Raw genomic sequence first — 23755 nt, 5'->3', positions numbered from 1 at the left:
GACTTAATCATTATCTCTAATAAAACATGTATATATACATTAAATACTAATTAATTTCCTATAGTAAGAAATATGTTTTCAGCATAAAATCTTACAGCGTGATTGATTTCATAATTAAAAGTTAAAACTAGATTTGCAAATCTTCCACTCGATCCCTATCATTAATTTTGCAAACCTCTCATTTAGGGTCCCTATCATTAAGTATGATTGATCTTGCTGGACTGCTGAGTTAAATTGCAAATCTCTCATTTTAATTTTTCCTTGAGTATCGGTTGGCACATTTTGTGACATATGAGAAGACATAAGTACTCCCAATAATTCTATGGGGACCGATGGAGGGTGCACCGATAATATACAGATTGGCACGTGGGACTCCATTACAGAATTTTAAACAAATGATTTAAGTTGTTCATTAAATTCATAATAATAGTTCTTTCTAGTGGCTCATTTCTCTTCACAATTTCTTCAGAAAAGCATTTACAGTTGTCCGATTGAATTGAAGTTTTTACGAGGTCAAACGACAGAATAATTTTAAAAGTAATGAACAGGTCGGATCATTCGTTTGAATCTCCAAATGAGGCCCATATGCCGACCATCCATCTGTCCATTGCCATCGGTACCCATAGTTCTGTTCGAATTGGGGGATGGTGTTGTGCAATGGTGTGTACAGTACCATGCTGCGCACCTCCGAGCCGTCGGATCGTGCATCCGACGGCTTGGATCTCATATCGGCAATGAATGATTTTCGATCGTTGATTGCTGAAATGAGATCCGAGCCATCAAATGCACATTTCGATGGTTCAGAAGTATGCAGTACGGTACAGCGCACCTTACAACACAGCACCAACCCGAAGTATTCACTCGCATAAGTCCATCGAATTCTTGTCCCTTGTCCTTATCTTCAACTACTTACCATTGAAGAGGGATGGAGACACTGGCTTGCGGACAAAGTCATACGTTTTTGGAAGAGACAAGCTCCTCCTCACGTTATACCTCTTGTGGCCAAGGGGAAACTGAATTCATGCCATGTCTGTCACAATGTCTGGGAAGAAAGGACAATGCTATCATACGTTCTTTTTTTCTTTTATTATGATCAATAATGCTACCAACACGGCCACTGGCCGACCACTCATCTCTCGCGTACGTGGTCTCATAATTAAAATATGTATTGCCGACACATATGTGAGAGATGAGTGGTTGGAGAGTGATCGGTAGGGAGCGTACGTGGTAATGGCTATATAATAAATACGTATATGGACCTACATACAAAAATACATATGGTAGTACTTTTTTTTTTTTTCTTTTTCTGAACATGCATAAATACGCGTGTGTGATCGTGAGCAAGAATGCGAAATCACGTTTTGAAAACTCTTCAATCTATTAAAATTTGTGAAAGCGATAATTTAAAACGAGAGCGTAGAATTGTAACGACCCGGATTTTTTTTGCCCTTTTTTTTTACAAATTTATAATGTTAAATTCTTAATTCAATAACTATTTAAATTGAATTATTAATTATACATTATTATGTGTATAATTGATATTATTTTCACACTTATATACGATATATATTTGTACTTTAGATATATAAGTATCCATATTCATCTCTTATCCTATCTGACCAAAATTCTATCAAAACCAATCTTCCACTCCCCTTCAAACTCTTCCTAAATTATATCTCTCTCCCCTTCCGCATTCCACCACCTCCATACTTATCCTCAATCCACACTCCTTTCTCACAATACAACACATCTAGTCCACTACATAAATAGAAAAAAGAAAAGAGGGATCACACTCTTTTAATTTTCGTTCATATCACGTCCCTCTGTTCACGGCCTGTTTCTTCCTAGTTGCTGTTGTTTTTAGGCCTAAGTTTCTCCACGAATGTTGTAGAGGGCGTCGAGAGCTTCGATTTCGACCCATGAATCACCCAAAACGGTCAAGGATTGATAGAGTTATCGTTGTCCAAAGATCAGTGAAATTATCGGATTTCTGTTTCCAGACAGCAAACAGGACTTATGAAAACCCCCACTTTTCTCCTAGTTCAAATGGTTTTTGGGCTTCGACTTCTTCACAGAAGTTGTAGGGCGTTTCAAGATCTTCACATTAGACACAAGAATCGTCCAAAACGGCAGAGGTTTGGTCAAGTTATTCCAGTCCAAAGTTGCTGCTAGAATACCGATCTTTCGCCGCCAAACGAAAACCCAACTGACTCCACCGAATCGTTTTGTCCGGATTAAAGGTAAATTAATCCTTCTCTTACTTCTCCCTAAGTATATGTACTCTTTACATGAGGATTTTTAACAAGTTTCAATTGCTAAAATCGAACACACGAATCGAAATTATATAGTCCGACGTTTTTCTCCTGCTTTTCGAAAACCCAATGTTCCTGGACATATTGTTTTTGAAAATTAACACTAAAAATACAGTTAACCCCTTTAGGCTATTGAATGTATTGTTTTGGTCCAAAATTAATGATACGTTATTTACAAATTGCAGTTTTTAAACCTGAGATGGTTAACTGTACAGTTTCGACCCACTATTATATTATCACTAATATGGTAATCTAACTTCATAAATCGACTAATAAAAGCATAGACTTACTAATATTTAAATAAAATTATTATTTATTTATTTTTGATAAAAATTTCTTGTATTGTAATTAATTTTTTACCATACCAGACTAAGGGCAACGGCCCGTTTATAAAAAGTTACGCGATTGCCTCACTTGTTGTTTGTTTATTTCAATTATTATTTTGGTAATATGCATATTGTTCAAATTCTTGCTTGATATGCTAGATTGGACCCTAGAGACATGAGGTGGTATGCGAATAGAATTCACCTAGACGATACTAGGTAATGGATGAATTGAAAAGTTTTATTTTTAAATTCCCTGCAGGCATGATTTTGAGATATGATGAGATTTGTGATGAGATTGAAACTGGCGAGTGTTCAGTGATGAATTGATAAACTGGCGTGTGTCCAGTGATGATTGTGAAGTGATTTGTAAAGTGGTGTATAAAATAGGCGAACCCTAGTTGTGGTTCAGACATGATAAACTTTCCCCTTGTTGTAGTTATTGGGGTGCACACTCGGTATATAACTTAGGTGTATCTGCGACAGCAAAGGGAAGTGATCTCATGGGACCGAGCATGGCTAGCAGTTGGGGGAGGAAAGATCTCGTGGAGAGATCTTAGATTTCACATTAGGTTAATGGATAGTAATAACTGGTTTATATGAAAAAATCTCTGTTTTACTTGTTGCATCCTTATTATCCGATTACTCCCTCCGTCCCAATTTAGTTGTCACTTTTTGGAGTTCGTGCCACTTTTCAATTGATTATATCTTGTAATTTATAATGTTTTAGGTGATTTTGAAAACATTGTATTATAGAACAAATCGAGATCTATCAAACAAGATCCATATTGGATATAAAATTCATTACCAATTTAAAGATATAACTAATTTTTTTATCCGGTTAGAATAGAACTGAGACAAGTAAATTGGGACGGAGGGAGTACTTGTTAGCTGTAAAGTAAGAGGGGTAGTTGGGTTGGATTATTCTACTGGGTGATTTATCACTCACGGATACGTCTGTATCCTGGCAAATCGTTTGCTTCGGCGATCAATTTGCCAGTGGGCACAGGTTTCAATGGAGGGGATTCAATGATGATGCAGTTCGACACGAAAAGAATATCAGGAACGGAGATCGAGTATGCTCGGGATTCGTATCAAGCCTAGAGTCAGCTCTAAAGTTAATGTATTTTGAATCAATAAATTTATCATGTGACTGTAATAACTAAACTTTATTTTGAAAAATTATGTTTATTTAACAAATTTTCTTAAGATTTTATTTTATATTGCTTCCGAAAAAATCGGGGCGTTACAAGAACAAATAAAAAATATTCTCGACGAAAGTCAATGTCATTAGTTGTAGTCAGAGAACATTAAACTCCCGGCAAATGCATAAGAGTAAATGGTGCATACCATTCGAGTGCCACTCCACTTACAGAGCGTAAAACAAAGATTGTAATCAATAGAGAATAGTCTTAGCGAAAGATAATGTGACCTAGGATAGAATATTACTCCATCTGTCCCAATTTGTTTGCCCTCTTTTTGATTTGTACATGTCCTAAATTGACTGTCCAATTTCAAAATCAATGGATCAAATTATGTAATTTTTCAAATCAATGAATAAAATTTGGTTTCCTTAATAAATTAAAAACCCGAAATTGGACAAACAAATCGGGACGAAAGGAGTACTATAGCTTTCACTATTATACTATCCGAATTTCTTGATTTCTTAATCAAAGTAGATTGAGTATTACTAGATTGAGTGTTACTATAAAAATCAAAGATTATTAAAGATACATAAAAGTGTAAAAAGATCAACTTTAGGATAGTGAGTATGGCCTACGGTGTCTTACTTTTTGACCCAATTGTCATTTCTTTTTCATTCTTCTAATTGAGAGCTAAAATCCTTTTTATTTTTACACTTTTTCCGATACCAACGCATCTGAATGGTTTTTTATTTTTTATTTTTTTATTTTATAAACGCATCTGAATGTTGTAACTCTTTAAGAACCCTACCATTGGTACCGATCATTAGCATACCGATAGGATACTGATGGACACGCATGACCCATTTTGGGTCACATACGGATGATCCGAACTATTTAATATTTATTTTTAAAAAAGTGAGTGGGTAATAAATATGGAAGATTGAATATAGCATCTACATATATCGGATTGAACAGATTTTTTATAAAACTATTGAACGACTCTAATCATCTATACAGAACTTGGAGTGGGCCCAACGTGCCCGTCAGTGCTCCATCGGTATCATCTTCGTCGGTCCCTTTACCTTTTTCCACTTTTCAATTGCTCAATTAAAGAGTTTTGATTTGATTTGCGAAAACTGCGTGCACATTCGATTAGCACGAACCACAACCTTGTTAAAGTCAAATTTAGCAGCTCCACTTTTGTGAAAGGAAAACAATTAGGAGTAATGTTTTTATATAGCCTAATCATGATTAATTAATGTTAAAAAAAAAAAAAAAAAAACAGTGATTCCAGTTTTTGGTGGTTTGTAAATTACTACTCCTTACATTCTTTAGACAAGAGTTGGGAATTTCTACTGTACGTGAACCATGGGCTTACAGTGCCTGTTTGTGAAAAATTCTGAGAGCAGATTATGAGATTCTGGAAAATCTGCAGTGGAGTGTTTGTTGCAAATTCTAACCCAACAGTGGGCACCTTGTAGTCTTGTACTCTCATGCATAAGATTTAGGTTCAACCCTAAGTAATAGGGAATGGAGGATGCGACCAGGCTTGGTGACCTGCCTGGCTGCCTCTGGGCGTGACATAAAGCCTCCAAATCCCGCAACGAGTCCCCGGGATGAGATCAAAATCCAAAGGTGCATTGCCCCATGTAGGACCAGAGCAATCTGCAGGGGAGAGTCGTCCAAAGACCCGAGTCATGAGGCCACCACTCTAGAGTTTAGAGGGGCGTCCTTTGCATGCCTTGACAAGGGCGGAGGTGTGTAGGGGCTCGGGGGGAACCCGGCTCCCCGAGCATCCAATTTTTAAAATTTTTATTTTATCAATACTTGATTTTAAATATTGTTGATAATTATTCGTGTATAGTTACTTATAATCTTAATAATTTTGCTTCAATTTGATAAAAAATTAATTATTTTACATTCTCATTTATCAATTTCTTTTATTAATAAAAAATAAGTACGTGACATTTGAAATATCCTGAAGAATCAAATCAAAGGCAAAAAAAACTTATGATATAATAATTATATGTTCCGATAAAAAATATATATCTATTAAACCGGCCCCCTCGATAACAAAATCCTGACTCCGCCACTGCGCCTTGAATCCGCGATCTCTCATCCCACCAATTAACATGTGGACCGCCAGGACACTATCTTTACTTGTGTTTTAGTTTGTTTTCAATTTTCGCTTTCCCCCTGATTTCAATATTTCCCTTTAATCAAGCTCCTAGTATTCAGGATCCTGATAATTTCTCTCTTTCAAGCATGTCAGCACGTCTCTGAATATTAGAGAGAGAGAGAGAGAGAGAGAGAGAGAATGGCCTGAATGATAAAGGTGCCATTCCACTTTTTTAAAAAGAAGGTTTTAAACGGTGCAAAAAAAAATTGAAAAATTATTTTTCATTTTCGTTATATTTGAGTTTGAAATTACATTCTTTTTAAAAAAAAAAGGTTTCGGAAGAAAGCGGATTGGGGAGTCGAAGGAAGAAATGAATGAGAATTTCCGTGGTAAATAAAAATTACACATTATCTAGGAACATTAGCCTTTTTTTATTTTCTTGACTTTTTATGAGGAGGACATCAGCCTAGCTACATATAATAGGTGCTGATGGGTGAGCACTATTTAATTAGGAGACTTCACCTTTTCCTCTGTTTTCTACTCAACAAACACAAGAACCACCACCAAAAGAATCTCAGTAATTAAACATTATTTTATGATCCTTTAGAATTACTCCGATCTGTGCTATTGAAGTGTATAATTTCCTTTGTTTATTATGCTGGAAAAAAGTGTTTGAATTAATAAATGAGTGGATGACCTACTTGAGACTAATGAGTTGGAATAAACATGTTCGTTCGACCAAATACTATTCATGGGGATGATTTCTTGGTGCCAAAAATCTCTCCTTAATTCCATAAGAAGAAATCGTTATTTTGTGTTCTCCTGCTGTAATTCATTCGATCTCTATATATCCGACTGTACATCCGATGATTTCTTGGTCTCAACTCTCAAGTGTTCATAGACTCGCTTCGTAACAATGAGAATTAGTTCGTCTTCTTTTTTCTTACGAGCAAACACTTGCGCAGTTGGTATTTGCGTGCTGACAAAATGTCGTTCTTTTTTATTTTATTTTATTTAATTACCTTCCTCGTGTGTAGCTAATATTAACTTCATTTGATTGCTAGAATGAATTATATATTGTATTCTTAAATTTTCGAGGAATCTTTCGGTGCTGATTGTGAACGACTAATTTGTTCGATCTTTTCGACCTTGATTGATAGAGTTAGCCAAAAAAGGTTGAGAAACAGAATCATCTGTGTTTGAAAATGGAAATAATGAATGAAAACAAATTAACAAAGATTATTCTAACTTCCGTCAAAATGATGCAGGATAATAGGTAAAAAATGCATTAATATTCGAGAAATGTGTATTGATATTTGTAAAAATATATTAATATACGTGAAATATGCATAGATATCTGAACTTGTTTGAAATTATGTGCATATTAAGGTTAGCAAAACCGAATTAACAAAACAATCCTCGAAAGACAGATAAAAAAAAAGGGGAAGATGAAAAGGAAAAGAGAGAGCAAAGGGCCGACAGATAGGGACAACTCACGCTACAGATAGGCAACATCTTTTACCTTTTATCATGATTTGCAACAGTAATCCAGCTTAATTATACGAGTATTTTTTTTTTTTCCAAAACATACTACAGTATTTTTTTTAAAACAGATTTCCAGAACATTACGTGCAAGAGAAGAAGCTGCATCGGCAAGGAGTTTCTGGCGGGTGACGGCACGCTCCGCGTCGGGTTCTGCTGTGGTCACTTTTGAGTGCCACGATTTTTGCCTAATGGCTTGAGTGAGCATCCGCGGCAGCTTTTGGTTGGCTTGTGCTCTGGAAAGTCTCTCCATTTGGTGGTGGCCAGTGGCGACTTGGTGGTGTGGAGGCACCCGTTCGGTGCTTGTTTTGGTCGTAGTTGTTTGATTTTTAAGCAGGGTTAGAAGTTTTTTCAAAGGGTTAGGGTTTTGTTTTTGATTTCTTGGGCTGAGCTTAATGGGTTTCTTTTTCTTTTTTTTTTGGGAAAATGACGGCCCAGGACGTGTTTTGATAATTAATACCCGTCAAGGACATGCTGAGAACATTTGAGAACATTTGTTAATACTGAAAATGTCATTGGAAGGTATTAATTATCAAACACGTCCTTGGCCGTCATTTTCCCTTTTTTTTTTGAAAAATGACGGCCAATGATGTGTTTTGATAATTAATACCTGTTGAGGATATTTTCAGTATTAACAAATGTTCTTAGCATGTCCTTGACGGGTATTAATTATCAAAACACATATTGGGCCGCCATTTTTCCCTTTTTGTGCTTATTGTAAGATCTGGGCTTTAGGCCTACAGGTATTTAGAACTTTGTCTCTTAAAAGTATTTGAAACTTTTGGTTGGAATCTCTCCTTCTCTCTTTTTTTTTTTCCCCTTAATAAAATGTGATTTTTACCGATAAAAAAATAAAATAAAATAAGCTGCAAAAGTACATAAGAAATGCCTCCAAGCCCCTCAATGTTTTCCCTTTTTTCCTTCCAGAGACTCTTATCTTGTGAGATTATTGTAATCCGTCAGATTTTCAATACTCAAAGAGAAGTTGTATAATGGTTAAACTCTCATTTGACGAAACTATTTTTGTAAATTGTAATCCATTAAATGTAAAGTAATTATTAGACACCCATCTTGCATTTTTACAAGAGCTTTAGCCAATGAATAACTAATGGCAAATCCCCCACCCCATAAGCCATATTATACTAAAAGTGAATATTTGGAGTATATGACCCTTTGGATTAGTATACTTGCAATTTTTTGTATTATCTGCAGGGCGGAGTCAAGATTTTTATTCAAATAGAATACAAATTTGATGTGAGCTATACACAATATTCGTGTTTTCAGGAATAACTGTGAACACAAGTTTTTTAGAGTTACAATGACCAAAAACACTCAAGGATATAAATTTTCTTACGTACTGAAATTGAAAACATAATCATTTTAATTACCTGATATCTTCAACGGTGGAAGGGTTTTTTGGTCATCAGAATTGCTTTCTACCAGCTTATCTAGCCAAACAAAACCTCGCATTTCTATTGGTTTCCACCTCAACTTGATGTAGTTTTTCCTCCGCTGCCATAGATTTGAAGAAGCTACAATGCCAAACACAATGTGACGGAGCTGTATTTTTTCTAGAGTATATTAGGGTTTTTGGCGAATCACTTTTTCCTGTATTGGAGGTGATATGATGGATTAACAAGAGACAATTCTAGAGTTTTGATTGTATATGTTTAAAGGAGATATGAGTGCTACCGAGTACAAAATTTAAGCAAGAGGACAAGCGGTTGGAGGGTATTGATACATATATCGTGAGTTACAAGGACAATATATTTCTTGGAGTAATAACCTACTCCAAAAATATTGTTGGTCACTACAAATGAAGTGGTAATACCACTCATATCACAAATTCAACTTATACTATTTATTATACAAATAAAAATAATACATAGTCATGTAAACATACAAAAACACTAGTGCATTCATTTTTTCTTAATGTTTTTCAATATCATTCGTTTAAGTGTTTTCCCTAGATAAAATTAGCTAAAATAAACAATAAATTTCTGGATCTGCCTCTAATTATTTCTATTATATTGGATTGTGACAACTTTTATCAACTTTATGCTTGAGAGGTGACCCATCTGTATAAAATTTCTGAATCCGCCACTAGAAACGAATGATTAGTCAAAAAAAATGACGCAAATCTACCAAAAAACTTAAAAAAGACAAATAAAAAAGTTAGGCAGAATGAAGGTTTCTACTAGCCCTGTTGGTTAGCTTGTCTCAATCTCAATTTATGCTCCAAACTTTTTGCTAAAAAAACATGAGTGCGACTGAGAGCGCATCACAAATAATCCTTTAGTAAAATTCTTTGCTCTAAATTCTGGTTTTACGGTTCTTACAAATTTTAAAAAATACTCTAGTTTGGAATAGTTTTAAAAAACTCTTTCACCCTTCAGCTCACAGTTCTGTCACGGTTTCGCACCTGACACCCCATTATGTTACTAGGTTCATCCTCTAAACTTTTTTGGGCAAATTGGGATGCACGTTGTCCCATCCAAACTGATCTCAGGCCGTTCACCAAGATGAAATTTGAGCCGTCCGTTGCCGAGCACGGATAGCTTAGATGGGGACAACAGGGGGAACCCGGGTTCTTTTTGGGCTGACATTTGGTTGACCCAGCCCAAGTTGCATAAGAGACTCCTACACGAATCGGGTCAAACTTGGCCCAAAACCCGCTCCTGCACTTGGAAGTACACCGCCTCGTTTCAAAAAAGCGGTATATCTATCTCCTCTTGTACGGTTTCAATCATCAGATAGAGAGAGATTCGATCTATGGATTCTTCTCTGATCAAGAAACCAATGGATTCTTCTGAGCCAACGGCGGAGGAGAGTTTCAGGGCCAGAGTCCAGAAAGCATTCGGGCCTCTGTCCTCGTCCCAATCCCCGTGGTCTCTCACCGACGACGAGATCGAGAAGAGAGAGTGGAATCGGAGCGGCGGCGGCACGCGTGACGACGACGTTACCCCGTGTTCTTCGTCGTTCGACGGGATATCGTTCTCCAACAAGGATCGGAAGAAGAGGAACTCGAGGCGCCTTCGGAGAGACCTCGAAAACGACGGCGTCGAAGATCAAAACGACGATGAGGATGGTGGGGAGGGCGATGGTGGTGACGGTGGGGATGAATGGGAGATTAGGTCTGCGATTGGATTGGATCGCACGCTTGATAATGAGGTATCGTCTTTTTTCTTCATTAAATCGCTAGGGGTAGGGATGCAAAGTGCAAACGATTCATCGAGCTGTGCAAGCAACTCAATGCTCGAGTTGTTATGTGCTCGAGCTATTGTTTTAAGCTCATTTAGTAACCGAGCTTAAGAGATTTAGTTGTAACTCGGTTTCAGTGGGTAGCCATAAATTTAGCTTGGTGGGCACCATTAAACATGGTCTTAGAATTTTTTATTTCTTACTTATAGTAAACAGCCATAATATAAAAGAAAAATGAACTTAAATTTTAAAATTTGCTACGATAGGCATTTAGATAACAAGTCTCTATGGAAAATAAATACATAAAAAGAGAACCTTTTTTGGAAACTTGACAAAGATACTAGGGATGCAAGTGTTCTAAGAAAAATTTGTATAACTTTTGGATACAAATTATCATGGCCTTTATAGTTTGGGGGTAAAACTGAAATTATTGAAAATTACAGTTACAGACTGTCTCTGCCACTGCTCGGCTTGATTATAAAAGCATGACTCATTTGTAGAGACTCTGCTCGTTTGTAGACAATCAGGTAGTTTTAAGCTCGTTTAGTGAACAAACCGAGCTCGAAAGCCTAAGTAATGAGGTAACCGAGCTCGAGCTTGATTATTTGGGCTCAAGCTCAAATTCAAGCTCAAGCTCAAGCTAGACTAGTTTTGAGCGAGCCGAGCTCGAACACATAAAAGCTTGGCTTGGCTCGGCTTGCTTGCAACCCTAGCTAATAACCACATGTATTCACACACTAATAAAAAGATTTTAATCTGGCATTCGTGTACATCAAAAGATAAGATAATGGTACATTCTGCAAGTGTGAGTTTATATTGGAATTGGAGAGACTAGATTGTGTGTAAATATGGTATTGCTGTGAGCTTTGTTTGCAGGGGTTGATTGTTTCATCTGCTTAACATGTTTGAAAATGAAAAAGTCTAGCATTTGTTTTATTCTTGCTTGCAACATGTATTGTTAACTTACTTGGTCATCATAGGGTGGTTCGTTCAGATATTTTGTCAAACAGCTCCCAAACAATTATAATCTGATTCTGTGTGGCCACAATGCAAGTTTTTTCTCTGAAGAGTGGCCACAAATAATTGAAACTCTAGATTTCAAGTTCTTATCTCCAATGCCATACACTCAAGACAGGGCAGTTTTTTTCTCTGTTTTCAAAACAAGTGTGGCGAGCTTTGGTCATAATCAAGTGGATGTGAATTGTGAAGCCATTGCTTGATAAGTTTATGCTAGCAATAAGCAATTAAAGATTCCACAATGATTCCGTATTACAGATCGCATTTGACTTGAATATAACATTGGATGTCCGCTGCATCCAGGAAAGATTTAGAAACAAAGAAGTTAAATTGTTGTCCAAATTCGATTGACATTTGCCAAATTGACAATAGCGTGATAATATTTTGACGATCATCTTTCATGAACTGTACAAAGCTATGGATTGTTTAGCATTTGAGATTCATATTTTCGTATGTTTAACTTAGTTGGCTTTGGTTTGTATGTACTGATATTTTTATACATCCTTTATAAGCTTTTAGTTTTGGTTCTTTGGATCTTTTTATTATTTAGTCTTGTTTGATTTTTATTTCTTTAACTTTGAGATATTTTGTTATTTTTATTTATCAAGTGTCAAACTACCTGCAGGAAGAGGAAGATGAATATGACATAGTGGCTGCGGGCAGAGAGAATGCAAGTGATGTCTTGTATATGAGGGATGTCACTGATCATGGACCATATTTGAACTCTTACAATATTATTCCCAGCTCAGTACCTGATTCCCATGCCAATCACTTGGCTGCTAAAATTAGGCTGAAAGAAGGTGGAGTAGAAGCTAACAAAATTGATCCTCATTATAGTTGTGATAAGTCCACGCCAGACGTTCAGGAGCCTAGTATTAAAGCATCAGGAGATGGTGGTAAACCGAAGTCAATATTAAAGAGGAAGAACGATGAAGCGACTACCAAGGAGCAGAAACGTGTCAAGTTTGACCCAGGTTGTAAGGAAGATTTTGAAGCAGCGTCAGAAAATCCGAAAGATTTGTTGACGGCAACCACAATTTCGGATGATAAATCCTCGTTGCGCAGAAATACATTCGGGGTTCCGGATTATTTACTTAATCCTTCTAAATATACACGTTACAGTTTTGATTCAGCTAGTGAAGTTGATGTTGAGTCGAGCAGTCGAGTTTGTATGGACTTTCTTAAGCTCGCAGAAATGGCAAAGCCTGAAGAGTCTGCGTCACTGTTGGGGACTGCATCATCCGGTCTTCCAAAATCAGTAACGTTCATACCAAGGAAGAAGGCAATGGATGCTACACCAAGAGATTGTAGCAATGAGGCAAAGAAAAACCAAGAAAATGGTTCTGAGCAGTTATTGATTCAAAAAGGCTGTCCTCTTGGCGTTGCTGCTGATGATACTGATGATACCGAAAGTGGTGATGTCAGAGACATGGAGGATGAACTGGAATCAAGTGCTGCATCTTCAAGTACTAGAGTTAAGAAACAATGTCGTAATTACCGGAGCAGGTCGAACTTGGATGACACTGTTACTTGATGTTCCATTGGTGGTCTGAAGAGGTTGCCTAAGTTGGATTTATGCTGTAATATGCTTTTAGATCTTGGTCACTCCACGTCTTTGTGGATTTCAAATAGCAAACCCCAGGTTGGCTAACTGCTGGTTGGAATTTCTTTTTTCTTTTTGATTAGTACTGGTTGGTTGGCATTTTTTTGAATGTCAGTTGAGTTGATTTTGTAGGGTATTTGTTGGATAACAATGAAGCGGTTGAATTTGTTTTTTCCCCTCTTCTCTTACTGCGAGTTCAGTGGTTTTTTTAGGCGAAATTTTTTCTCCAAACCCATAATGTTCGTATCTTGTGTTGGGTTATTGGTTTTGATTTTTTTTTTTTTTTTTGTAAGTAGGAGTATGTTACTAGTAAGGAATGACGAAGATGGATAAGAATATGCTGCCAACTGAGGACTCAATTTGATCCAATTTTTCTCAATGATTTGGTATCATCCATGGTTGTGCCAGTCCATAGCAAGCACGCCTTGGTTTGATCCTTGATTTCTTTTTCAAGTTTTGGTTTTTTGTTAATAATCGTCGTCATTACCACAGCGGTCCAAAGCCTGCAATGAACTGTGTTATTACTCATGAAAAGCTCATCCTTGGCTTGGTACCAAGTTCGTTCATGTTATTCTACATCTGAAGTTTACCGGCTTTGTAGCTACCCCTGTGGGCTACTGCATTTCAAAAACGCAAGCAATGTCACCTTAGGATCCTATGCTTTCAGTAGCCAATTGGAAACGAAGCCCCAAGGAAATTCCTGGCTCGAAAACAGCACACAAAAACTCAGTAACCGAGCGTGACAATTCAAAAAGTGACGACTGAGAACCGATTTCAGATATCTGTATCAGTAACAGCAACATGATGAAGACAAAATCTTGATATCAACTTGAATTACATGAAAGCTGATAACTCTCAAAATCCATGATTTATTCTCTGTTTCACTACTCTATAATAATATTGGCAATAAGCCACAAAGGAGGAAAACAGGAACAAAGAATATAAAACAAAAGAGGAGGGGGAAAATCCTATACTTTCAACTTATCCTTCAGCCTCCCCAACAATCTGTTTTGCTATGATTTACCTGTGTTGCTATATACACTATGTTCTTCTCATGGCTGTTTGCTATAACTTGTCGGCGATTCTTCCCAAAGCACCAGCCACCTTATCGAGAACTGCAACTAAGCTATCCATGTGGTCTTTTCGTTGCTCTCTATCCAATTGAATATTGGTGTTCTGAGCTTCAAGTTGAGCACTCAGCATTCTCCCATTTCTTTCTAAAATCTCAATCAGCTGATACTGCAGGGTGTTTGTTTCCTCATCTCCGTCTGCAGCAAACCGTTTACGTTTACGTCCTGCCTCAGATCTGGCTCCCATTTCCGGGTTTGAGGTTTGCTGCATCCCATGTTTTGCACCTGTGGACCAAAAGCTAGTTTCAGCAGGGTATGACAGCACAACATCATCTCAGGAACTGTTTCTTTCTTGTTAGAAAGCATCATGGCACTGGGAGACCATATGCACCTAGTGCATCAGACGTAAATGAGAGAACAAAACCACAACCCCACATTATAACTAGAGCGCGCACTTGTGTTTCCAGCCATTACCTCTTTTTAGTTTAACAAACAATAATTTATCCTAAAATTTACGTACATATACCAAACTCTTATCCCGATATTTTCAATTCTGTGCTGACTACAGCCAAACATTGATGTCTAAAGAGACCCGGGACTTGGCTTTAACAGAATGAAGAAATAGTTTGGAAGAGCACATAGATTACCAAGTTTGGATATCAGAAATAGAACAGATGGAACCAGATAATTTGCCACCATTTCCCGAATTGCATATTTTGTCTTGTGGTTCAATATATTCTGTGACTGGAAAATATCCAGTCCAAATACATACCCAATTCAGACCCAAGAACGACGTGCTACCAATTTTTGTAGAACGAAATATCCTAGACTATGGTTATATGGTTTGACGTAGGAAAGGTTAGCCAAGGGAAGGTGCATTCACAAGAAATTACTTTCTTGCAGCCTGACCCCAACAGTCGAACCCATGATCATGTGGGGAGCAAACCCACCAACCGACTAGACTAACCATTGGGGCTTCTTTTTATGTACTCCACTATGAACAGACGATACACTTGCATAAAAGTTTCAATAATAAACCACAATCAGTACTGCACGAGATGGATTCAGTTTAGAATACAGTCGATTGTCTCCGTAAAAGAAGATGATTACAAATGAATCAACGTGGTCTCATAAAAACAATGGATGGATTTGCAAATCCAAAAGGTTACACAGCAAGGTGCAAAACCATCAGTCCAAGCCAAGAAATAATTGTACATTTCTAGCATTATATTAAACAACAGAAAAAATGAAAGAAAGCTTCAAATAAGAAGTCATTAGTTATTTCATGGAAAATCCCATCACCAACCACCAAAATCAGAGACCACCAGACCTCGGAGATTAGACGAGAAAAAGAGAACAGGATCATAGAATGTTTAAGGTCCACATATCCAATTCAAACTCAGTCAAATTCAACAATCGGATATGACCCCGAACAAGCATGCATATATGCTGAGAAATCGGGCCAAAGCCAAACCAACAAACACATAACGCGCGAAAAGAAATCAAGAAAATAAACGAAAGACACAGAGACATTTACATGGTTAGTACATCACGGATCATACCAGTTTCCAGCAGAGAATGGATTACAAGTTACATTGGCTGCGTATAGCCAGTATTTATACCCTAAGGCTTACATCATCAATTACAGCAATACTCTTGTCTAGGTTTCGAGCAAGTCAAACGTCAAATTGACTGAATCAAACATCACAAACTCAACAATATAGATACATATACACACGGAAAATTTTCATTATATGTATACGCACACACTACTATATCACATGATCTTGTCAAATATAACCTAGAATTGAATGCCATCCAAACATTACCTGGAAATGGGAAAGGATCAGGTACACTTGTCAAAGGAACCTCCTTCGCCGCCGCAAATTCCCTATCACCGCCACCGCCACCGCCACCGCTACCCTCCTCTTGCGTCGACTGCTCGAAATCCGAAAACAACCCATCCTCCACCGCGGCGCTCCGACCGCTATCAAAAACCGCCTCTCCCCTAACCTCCCCACCCTCCTCCTCCACCTCCTCCCCCGCTGCCTCTTCCCCCTCCTCCTCCGCCGCCGACACCCCCAGACCCAACAACAAACCCACCGGAAAACCACCCTCCGCCGCCGCCGCCGCCGCCGTGGGCCCACCATCAAGAATCTCATAAACCTCCCTGTCAAAAAACCCCGGCAACTTCCTCTCTCTCCTCAGATCATTCCTCATAACCCAGAAAGAATCCGCCTCGTCCTTCACCTGGGTTTTCTCCCATTCTTTAATCTTCTTGTAATCTCCGGCCAAGTTGCTCCACCGCTTCCTACACTGAACCGGGCCCCGGTTCACCCCGTGCTGCTTACAGTAACTCGAGACCGAGGCCCACTTGGGCTCCACCTGGCCCGCCCCGAGTCCCATCCCGGCGACCCGGCCACGTCGGACCCGGGTCTCGGCCACCCTCTTACCCTGTATCAACACAAGAATCTCTTGCCTGGTCCACCGTGGCAGCCGCGCCGCCGATGACGATCGGTCGCCGCCGTCAGTGGCGTCGGAGATGACGGCGATGGGCGGCGGAGCGAGGGTCAATCGCTCCAGGGCCATACGTTGCTGGGGTTTTGGAAGCACGTGAGGGGAGGGGTGTAACGGGGTTGGATTGGTGGGGAGTAACGGGGTTGGATTGGTGGGGAGTAACGGCGTTTTGTGGGAGGGTTGGTTTAGAGGGGTGGAGAGGGGTCATAAGTCATAACCCATGTCGCAAAACCGCATCTTTCTCTGTAATTAGAGAGAGAGAGAGGAGAGAGAGAGAGAGATTAGGAGCAGGGGTGGGAGAGAGAAAAACAGGGGGAGGTTTTAAGGGGTTTTGTGATTTTGGGTGATTTTATTGGCCCTTTAATTCTAGGGTAATCCAATTTTTATTTCTATACTTATAAGTCGTAGGGTATTAATGTTATTTTTATCTTTCCTTTTGGAAATCATGTCATTTTGCCTAAGGTCCGTTCTGCTAAAGAATTAAAGGTGGTGTATCGCGAGAAAATGAACTGTCTCGCAAAGTGAAAAATAAATATTATCAAATGATAAAAACTTTAGTGGAACAGAGCCTAAGGCTGCAAACGAGCTGAGTCAAATTTTGGTGTGAAGTACTCGCTCAAAAGTAGCTAAATTAGCTTGAGCTAGAGTCAAGTCGAGTAATCGAGCTAGAGCTCAGCTTGTTTTATGATCGAAGCGTTTGAGCTTGTTTTGTTTATTAAACGACCCTCTACAAATGAGTTGAGCTTTTATGAGCGATCGGAGTTACAACCAACTCGAACTTGCTCATTTACATTCATTCGCAACCCCAAGTTATTGCCGATAAAAATTCAAACACTTTCGTTCATAATCTTTTATCTTTCTGCCTGAATTTAAAGATTCTAGTAATTTTATTGGTACAAAGAATTCAAAATACTTACTTAGGTAAGAAAGTATTTTATTTTTGTCCAAAAAATAGCACAACTTTTCCAAAAGGACGAACATCCTGTGAGTGGGAGTATTTTTTGCAAAATTTCAAGCATGAGAAATGGTTAAGGCACCCCCATACGTTACTTCTACTAATATTTTGGTATGTTTGTAAAGGTCATTTTCTTCGTTCGCTAAATAGGATCACATACTACCTATTAGTACCAAATTTCTGTTTTATAAATGTCGCTTTCCGAGCAATAGGAGTACGTCACAAAACGCGTTTTGGTTGGTAAATATTTTTGTTTTGTTTACTTTTGTGTATTATTTATACTTTTTAAAATGTCAAAATATTCCATCTTCCCAAATGTAAGATAACCGCTAATATATAGATTTAATCACAATTTTATTTTACAGGCAATTGCATTCTTTAGTGAATTAGGGTTTTTTTAAATATGAATCAACAGGGGAAGTTATATTTATCTAGTTGAAGGCCGGCTAAAACCCTTCCCAAACCAGCTGAAATTCAGGGTCCGCTATTGATCAAGATTTGATCTTCATAAATGTACAATTAATCAGATACCATAAATTGAAAACCATATAACATACACTCTATTACTATTATTCTTAATATATTTTTAAGGACTGTTTTTATTTTCAAATCTGGTCAAATCCTTACTTCCATTTAGTTACCATATCCATGAATATAAAGCTAACAATTACTTGGGAATCAAATCTTCAAAAGTTTCCAATTTATGACAATTGTATATGGCTAAAATAGTGGGAGATGATTTTCCTCCTAATCCCAATGGAAAGGACATTAAACATTGACTTGATTAGGGCATGCCCTACCAACAAGTAAAAAGAATCTTCTCCACTTTGGCTTTTTATCCTCCCCCTCCACCTTTGAAATACCATTTTTGAATCATTAGCCATAATCTCTCACTTAATAATGCTTATGGAATGGTCCCTCCCAAAAAAGGTCCACTTTTTTTTGTTGCTATTTGGGCAGTGGATTGACAAGAGCACCATTGGCATTGGTCCTCCCCCACAAGTAATCTCTCACCAAATAATCTAAAGAGATTGGCTCTCACTCTCTAATCAAATCATTTGCCCTAAATTGTAATCAAAGAGGGTGATTATATATTAAATTAATCATGTAATGGGGACTTGGGAAGGTTACGAAGATAGGTTTGGAATTAGGGTTTGTCCTTAGGGAGAGGGTTAGTAGGGGGTCACATTCTTGCTTTGTATGCAATGTGGGGCCACTTCAAAGGTAGAGATGCCTTTTGGCCTGCCGAAAAATTATTAAGTGCCCTGCAGAATCAAAGTGGAATCAGGATTTTGATCCGAAAGGAGACATGTATTTTTTATTAAAAAGTAAACTTATAAGTTATAACTATATCATAAAGATTTTGCTTTCCAATATATTATATTTGTACGTTGAAATGGTTATAGCCTAATATAGTTAAAGTAAACCAATCATTTGTTTTTTCCTTTATGTTATTTTAACAATCATGTGCTTATTTTTTATTTATGAAAAAAATGAGAATGTAAAACATTCGATTTTTTATCAAATCAAACCAAAATTATTAAAATTGTAAGTAGCTATACATGAATAATTATCAATAATATTCAAATCAAGTATATTAAAAATAAAAATTTCAAAACTCAAAGGGTCGGGAGGTCGGAGTCCAACATAGCTCCGCGCCCCTGTGCAGAATTACCACATGGTTTTCCAAATGGCCAGATTCCAAACAGTACTGACATACATTGATGTCAAGTTTTATGTATACATACATAAATGTATAGATTGCAAGATTCGGCGTTGGTGCTGTGCAGCTGCTGCTGCACACCGTGTTGCACTGCTTGAACGCCTTTTGTTCAGCAATTCAACTGTTCAAATCTCATCTCGGCAATAAACGGCTCAGATGCAACATGGATGGAGATGAGATTTTAACAGTTGGATTGCCGAACAGACGGCATCTGAACCGTGCAGCATGGTGTTGTGCAGAAGCTGCACATTGCATGTTAATGATTCAATGTGCAGTGATGAGGGGTAAGGGACACCACGTGATAGTGCCCCAACCGCGTTGAATAATCTTGGGTTGCCCGAAAAATATTTGTGGGATATGGGGGGATAAGGAATCCTTTATTCCTCTGTTCTACACCATATAAGAGTATCCACATTGGAATAATCAAAAGTTACCACATCATCAGTTATCCATTTAAGGGGTTGCTAAGGTTAGCAATGTAGAAGTCCACAATAGAATAATCAAAACTTGCCACATCACTTTTTAACTTATAAACATCTAGAAATTGTGACATAGAAAATAATTTTTTTTAAAAATAGTTTTCAAACTAATAAAAATAGGGTATTAGAAAAGAGAAAATAGTTTTTTAAAAACTTTGATTAAAAAAAAGTTTTCGGAAAAAAGTTTAAAAAAAAAACAGTTTTTGAATAGAAAAAGTTTTTTTTTCTTCAAAGGAACAATTTTTGAAAAAAAAGGTTTAATAAAAAAACTGTTTTGAAATAAAACTGTTTAAAATTTTTTTGGGAAAAACAGTTTTAATAAAAAAAACTATTTTTGCAAAAAAATAAAAACTATTTTTAAACATATTTTTGTTATAAACATGTTGAAAATGGAAGAAATAAGGTTTTTGTGTAATTATGGTGCACTTGATTGAGGAAATGTGAAGACAATTATATTTGATTATTGGCAAAAGGTTGGTAGTTTTGATTATCCAATGTCCAAAATTTGATGAGTTGCTAAGATGTTTCTAAGTTTGGTTATTCCAATGTGAGCTCTTTTTGAGTAAATATTGCTAACTTTATAAACTTTTTTGTTTTGATTATACCACCGTGGATGCTTTAACATACTAATATCCATAACATAGTTCTAGACAAACAAAAAATAATAATCTATGGACACAACTATAGAATACAACTCCAAACACAATTGTGTTAGCGCTGTTCAATATATGTGAACTCGTATGTATAGAAAATGGTTTTCCAAACACAAGAGTTGTGTTCCTAAAATTGCTCTCTAAATAATATGTGTTCAAAAAATTCTAAAACTACGCACAAATCCTAATTAGGTAGACCCCACACGTTGCACATTGAGGTGGGACCCATCTAAATCATGTGAGAACTAGTGCTTACCCGTGCTTACGGCACTACGCATTCCGATTGGAATTGCACGTACCTATGGCACTTGCTAGCTAGTGGTTCAAACACTAAATCAATTTATTAGTGTGTAGTATGTAATCTTTTTCTTAGTGGCACGAAAGAGAATTACACATGCTTTCGGTACTCCCCCAATTAAACTTTTAAGCTAGTTACAAAAAAACTATCAATTTGCTTATGGAATCCCAATAAATACCAAGTAAAAAAGTTAAAATAGTACTATTATGGATCCCCCACCACATCTATTAAACTCATTTGCAGAAAAAAAAAAAAAAAAAAAACATAGTATTAGAACTCAGAAATCAAAAACCTCAATGTAACTTTAATCATTAATAGTTATCAAACACTATAAACTAACCATATAAAGAGTAAAAAAAAATTAGTTCGGACCGCTCGAAAAAAGCTGGCTATCGAAAAACGCTACAAAGAACTCAGGCTTTGGTTGAAATACTAAGTGTAAGCGATCACCGGAGGCATAGCGTTTGCCCGTGCCTATGGCACTACCCACCCTGATCGGAATTGGCTCAATTTGCTGAAAATTATGTACCCATAGAGTTACTATTCTGAAATTCAATTTCTGCCAAGAATTGCATCAATTTCTACTCATGCAGACACGAGCAACCCGATGATAATAGAAAAAGGAAGGGAGAAAAACAAGGGTCTAAAAACACATGGACCTGGACGCGGACTATACTACTAAACTATCATTCAAAACGGAACGTCAAGAGGAGTCAAAATAACAAAACTCGATTATGTGTAATATTTAACAACACACCTACCCACCCACACCAAAAAAATCACCCAAATTTCTTGAACATTTAGAACATGCACAAATTCCACTCGAAACAGCAGTTAGATTGAAATTTAAACACTACTTACAGCCTGGAAAGAAACAGGCACCAAAAACTTCCCCAAAAAAATCCCGAAGGAATGTTTCACACGGCTTTCAAAAAATGGTTTCTTTGTTAGACCCATTACATTAGCTTTCACCCAGCTTTTCACACAACTTTCTTCAACCAGCTTCGTTGGAATATATAAAAAAATCCCAAAGAAATGTTTTTTTTTTTTTTTATAATCGAAATGAATGTTTATTGGCCTAACTTCTGACGGAATTTGTAGATGATAGGAGAGAGAGAGAGAGAGGGAACCCAAACGACCGGAGTTGGAAATTTTATTTTTTTTATCATGCCAACAACAGAAGCTGGGTAAAAAAAGAGATGGCATTTTTGTGAAATATTTGAAAGATTGTGGGCACTTTCTTAAGAGAGTTGGGGAGCACATGTCAACCCTTAGATCAAACAAATCTGAGCCGTTGTAACAACTTGTCCCCACACCCTTCTGTTTTATAATAGAGATATGTGACTGCTTAGGAGTAAAAACAAGCAAAATTGATATGTCTCCATTGGAAGGGTTCTCGTGAGCTTATTTAAAAAAATATCCCTGTCAACTTAATTGTTAATTTTGGAGAAAACAGAAAGAATTAATCATTTTACTAAGAAAAATATTTTCTCTACTGTACCAGTAAAATATTAGTGACAAAAAGTCTTCTACTATCTTTTTCGTGAAGAAATGGTTCATTAGATAACAAAAAATGGGAGCATATGAAACGCATGGCATTTTTGACAAAAGTGGATTTCTTAAAAGCAAACAAAATAAAAAATATTAAAATTTGAAGAACCCCTTTAATGCACTATAAGTGACTTTTCAAATATTCATTTGACTGACCAGAACGTGAGACTGAGAGGTAAGTACATTTGCGAGTAGCAGCAATCGAAAGTATATTTATATTTTTTGAAGTTCTCTAATGCAATTTCATTTCTTATTGTACTTGATTTCAATTTATTTTTTTATCTTTTATGATAAATGAAATTTTCTTTGTCGATTTAAAAAAAATTGACTCACCAAAATCTATGGTGGGTGTTTACGAAAAATTATTTTTGCTGATTTTTTGAGATTCTAGCTTTTCAAATTCAATTTTTATAGAGTGTTTACCAAAAATTCTAGATAACAGTTTCTCGAATTCTATCGATTTTAAAAACCCAAAAAATGAACGATATTTTGAAAATTCCAAAGTTGGGTTTTAGTAGCTTTTGGAGCTTTTCGGATAAGATTTCAAGTTTTAAGTTTCATCTTTTTGAAGTAAACAGTACCAGCTTTTACTGTAATTTAATCATAATTTCACAACTATGGAATCTAAAACCGAGAATGTGTAGCAGAACCTAAAATCTGTATCCACAGCTATCGCAAACACGACCATAGTCCTTGAGAGAATAACTGGCGTGAAGAATTTGCCTCCTTCCTCTGGGCCTTGGTGTTGCTCTACAATAATATTCGGTCCAGTACTCTTCCTTCCCTTGGGCCGTTGGTACCTTCTATTCTTCTCTAATCATGGCTTACACTTGGGGATGGTGTTGTGCAATGGTGTGCGCAGTACCGTACTGCACATCTCTGAGCCATCGGATCGTGCATCCGACGGCTCGGATCTCATCTTGACAATGGACAGTTCTCAATTGTTAGTTGCTGAGATGAGATCCAAGCTGTCGGATTGACGATCCGACGGCTCGGAAGTACGCATCACAGTGCAGTGCACCTCACTGCACAACACCAACCCGAAGTCAGCTTGCACTACTAGTCAAGATTAATCACTTTTTTCTGAACACATTCATGTTAAGGAAATGAGTTCCGATTCGTAGTTCAATCTTTATGTTTTTTCAATATAAATGCGTTATGTACCGGCCGATATCCGATTAACATGATTTTTTTAGGTTGATGCTCTCAACGAAATTAAAAATGTGATCATCGAAGTGGAGCCCTGA

The 23755-nt window shown here is 37.2% G+C and overlaps 2 protein-coding genes across 2 annotated transcripts; one reads left to right on the top strand and one right to left on the bottom strand.

Annotated features, from left to right (window-relative positions):
• The first annotated feature begins 10153 nt into the window (after positions 1–10153).
• On the top strand, positions 10154–13438 carry LOC131311400 (uncharacterized). Its single transcript, XM_058338845.1, has 2 exons — positions 10154–10612; positions 12285–13438. Exons 1-2 carry the CDS (start codon positions 10214–10216, stop codon positions 13191–13193), a joined length of 1308 nt encoding a protein of 435 aa, XP_058194828.1. The 5' UTR covers positions 10154–10213; the 3' UTR covers positions 13194–13438.
• Positions 13439–14064: 626 nt separating this feature from the next.
• LOC131311558 (trihelix transcription factor ASR3-like) lies at positions 14065–17175 on the bottom strand. Its single transcript, XM_058339052.1, has 2 exons — positions 16162–17175; positions 14065–14617 (listed from the first exon to the last, which is right to left on the bottom strand). The coding sequence occupies exons 1-2, from the start codon at positions 16919–16921 to the stop codon at positions 14328–14330; spliced, it is 1050 nt and encodes a 349-aa protein (XP_058195035.1). The 5' UTR covers positions 16922–17175; the 3' UTR covers positions 14065–14327.
• Positions 17176–23755: the final 6580 nt, after the last annotated feature.

This window comes from Rhododendron vialii, chromosome 12a (assembly GCF_030253575.1).
Source record: "Rhododendron vialii isolate Sample 1 chromosome 12a, ASM3025357v1".
NCBI lineage: Eukaryota > Viridiplantae > Streptophyta > Magnoliopsida > Ericales > Ericaceae > Rhododendron > Rhododendron vialii.
Note: the sequence above shows the minus strand (reverse complement) of the source record. Positions and strands in the feature narration are given on the sequence as shown.

Excerpts from the sequence above, each read along its gene's own strand:
- LOC131311400 (XM_058338845.1), top strand. The coding sequence starts at position 10,214 with ATGGATTCTTCTCTGATCAAGAAACCAATGGATTCTTCTGAGCCAACG. Across the intron at positions 10,613-12,284 it reads ATCGCACGCTTGATAATGAG|GAAGAGGAAGATGAATATGA; the intron begins GTATCGTCTTTT and ends AACTACCTGCAG.
- LOC131311558 (XM_058339052.1), bottom strand. The coding sequence starts at position 16,921 with ATGGCCCTGGAGCGATTGACCCTCGCTCCGCCGCCCATCGCCGTCATC. Across the intron at positions 14,618-16,161 it reads TGATCCTTTCCCATTTCCAG|GTGCAAAACATGGGATGCAG; the intron begins GTAATGTTTGGA and ends TTTGGTCCACAG.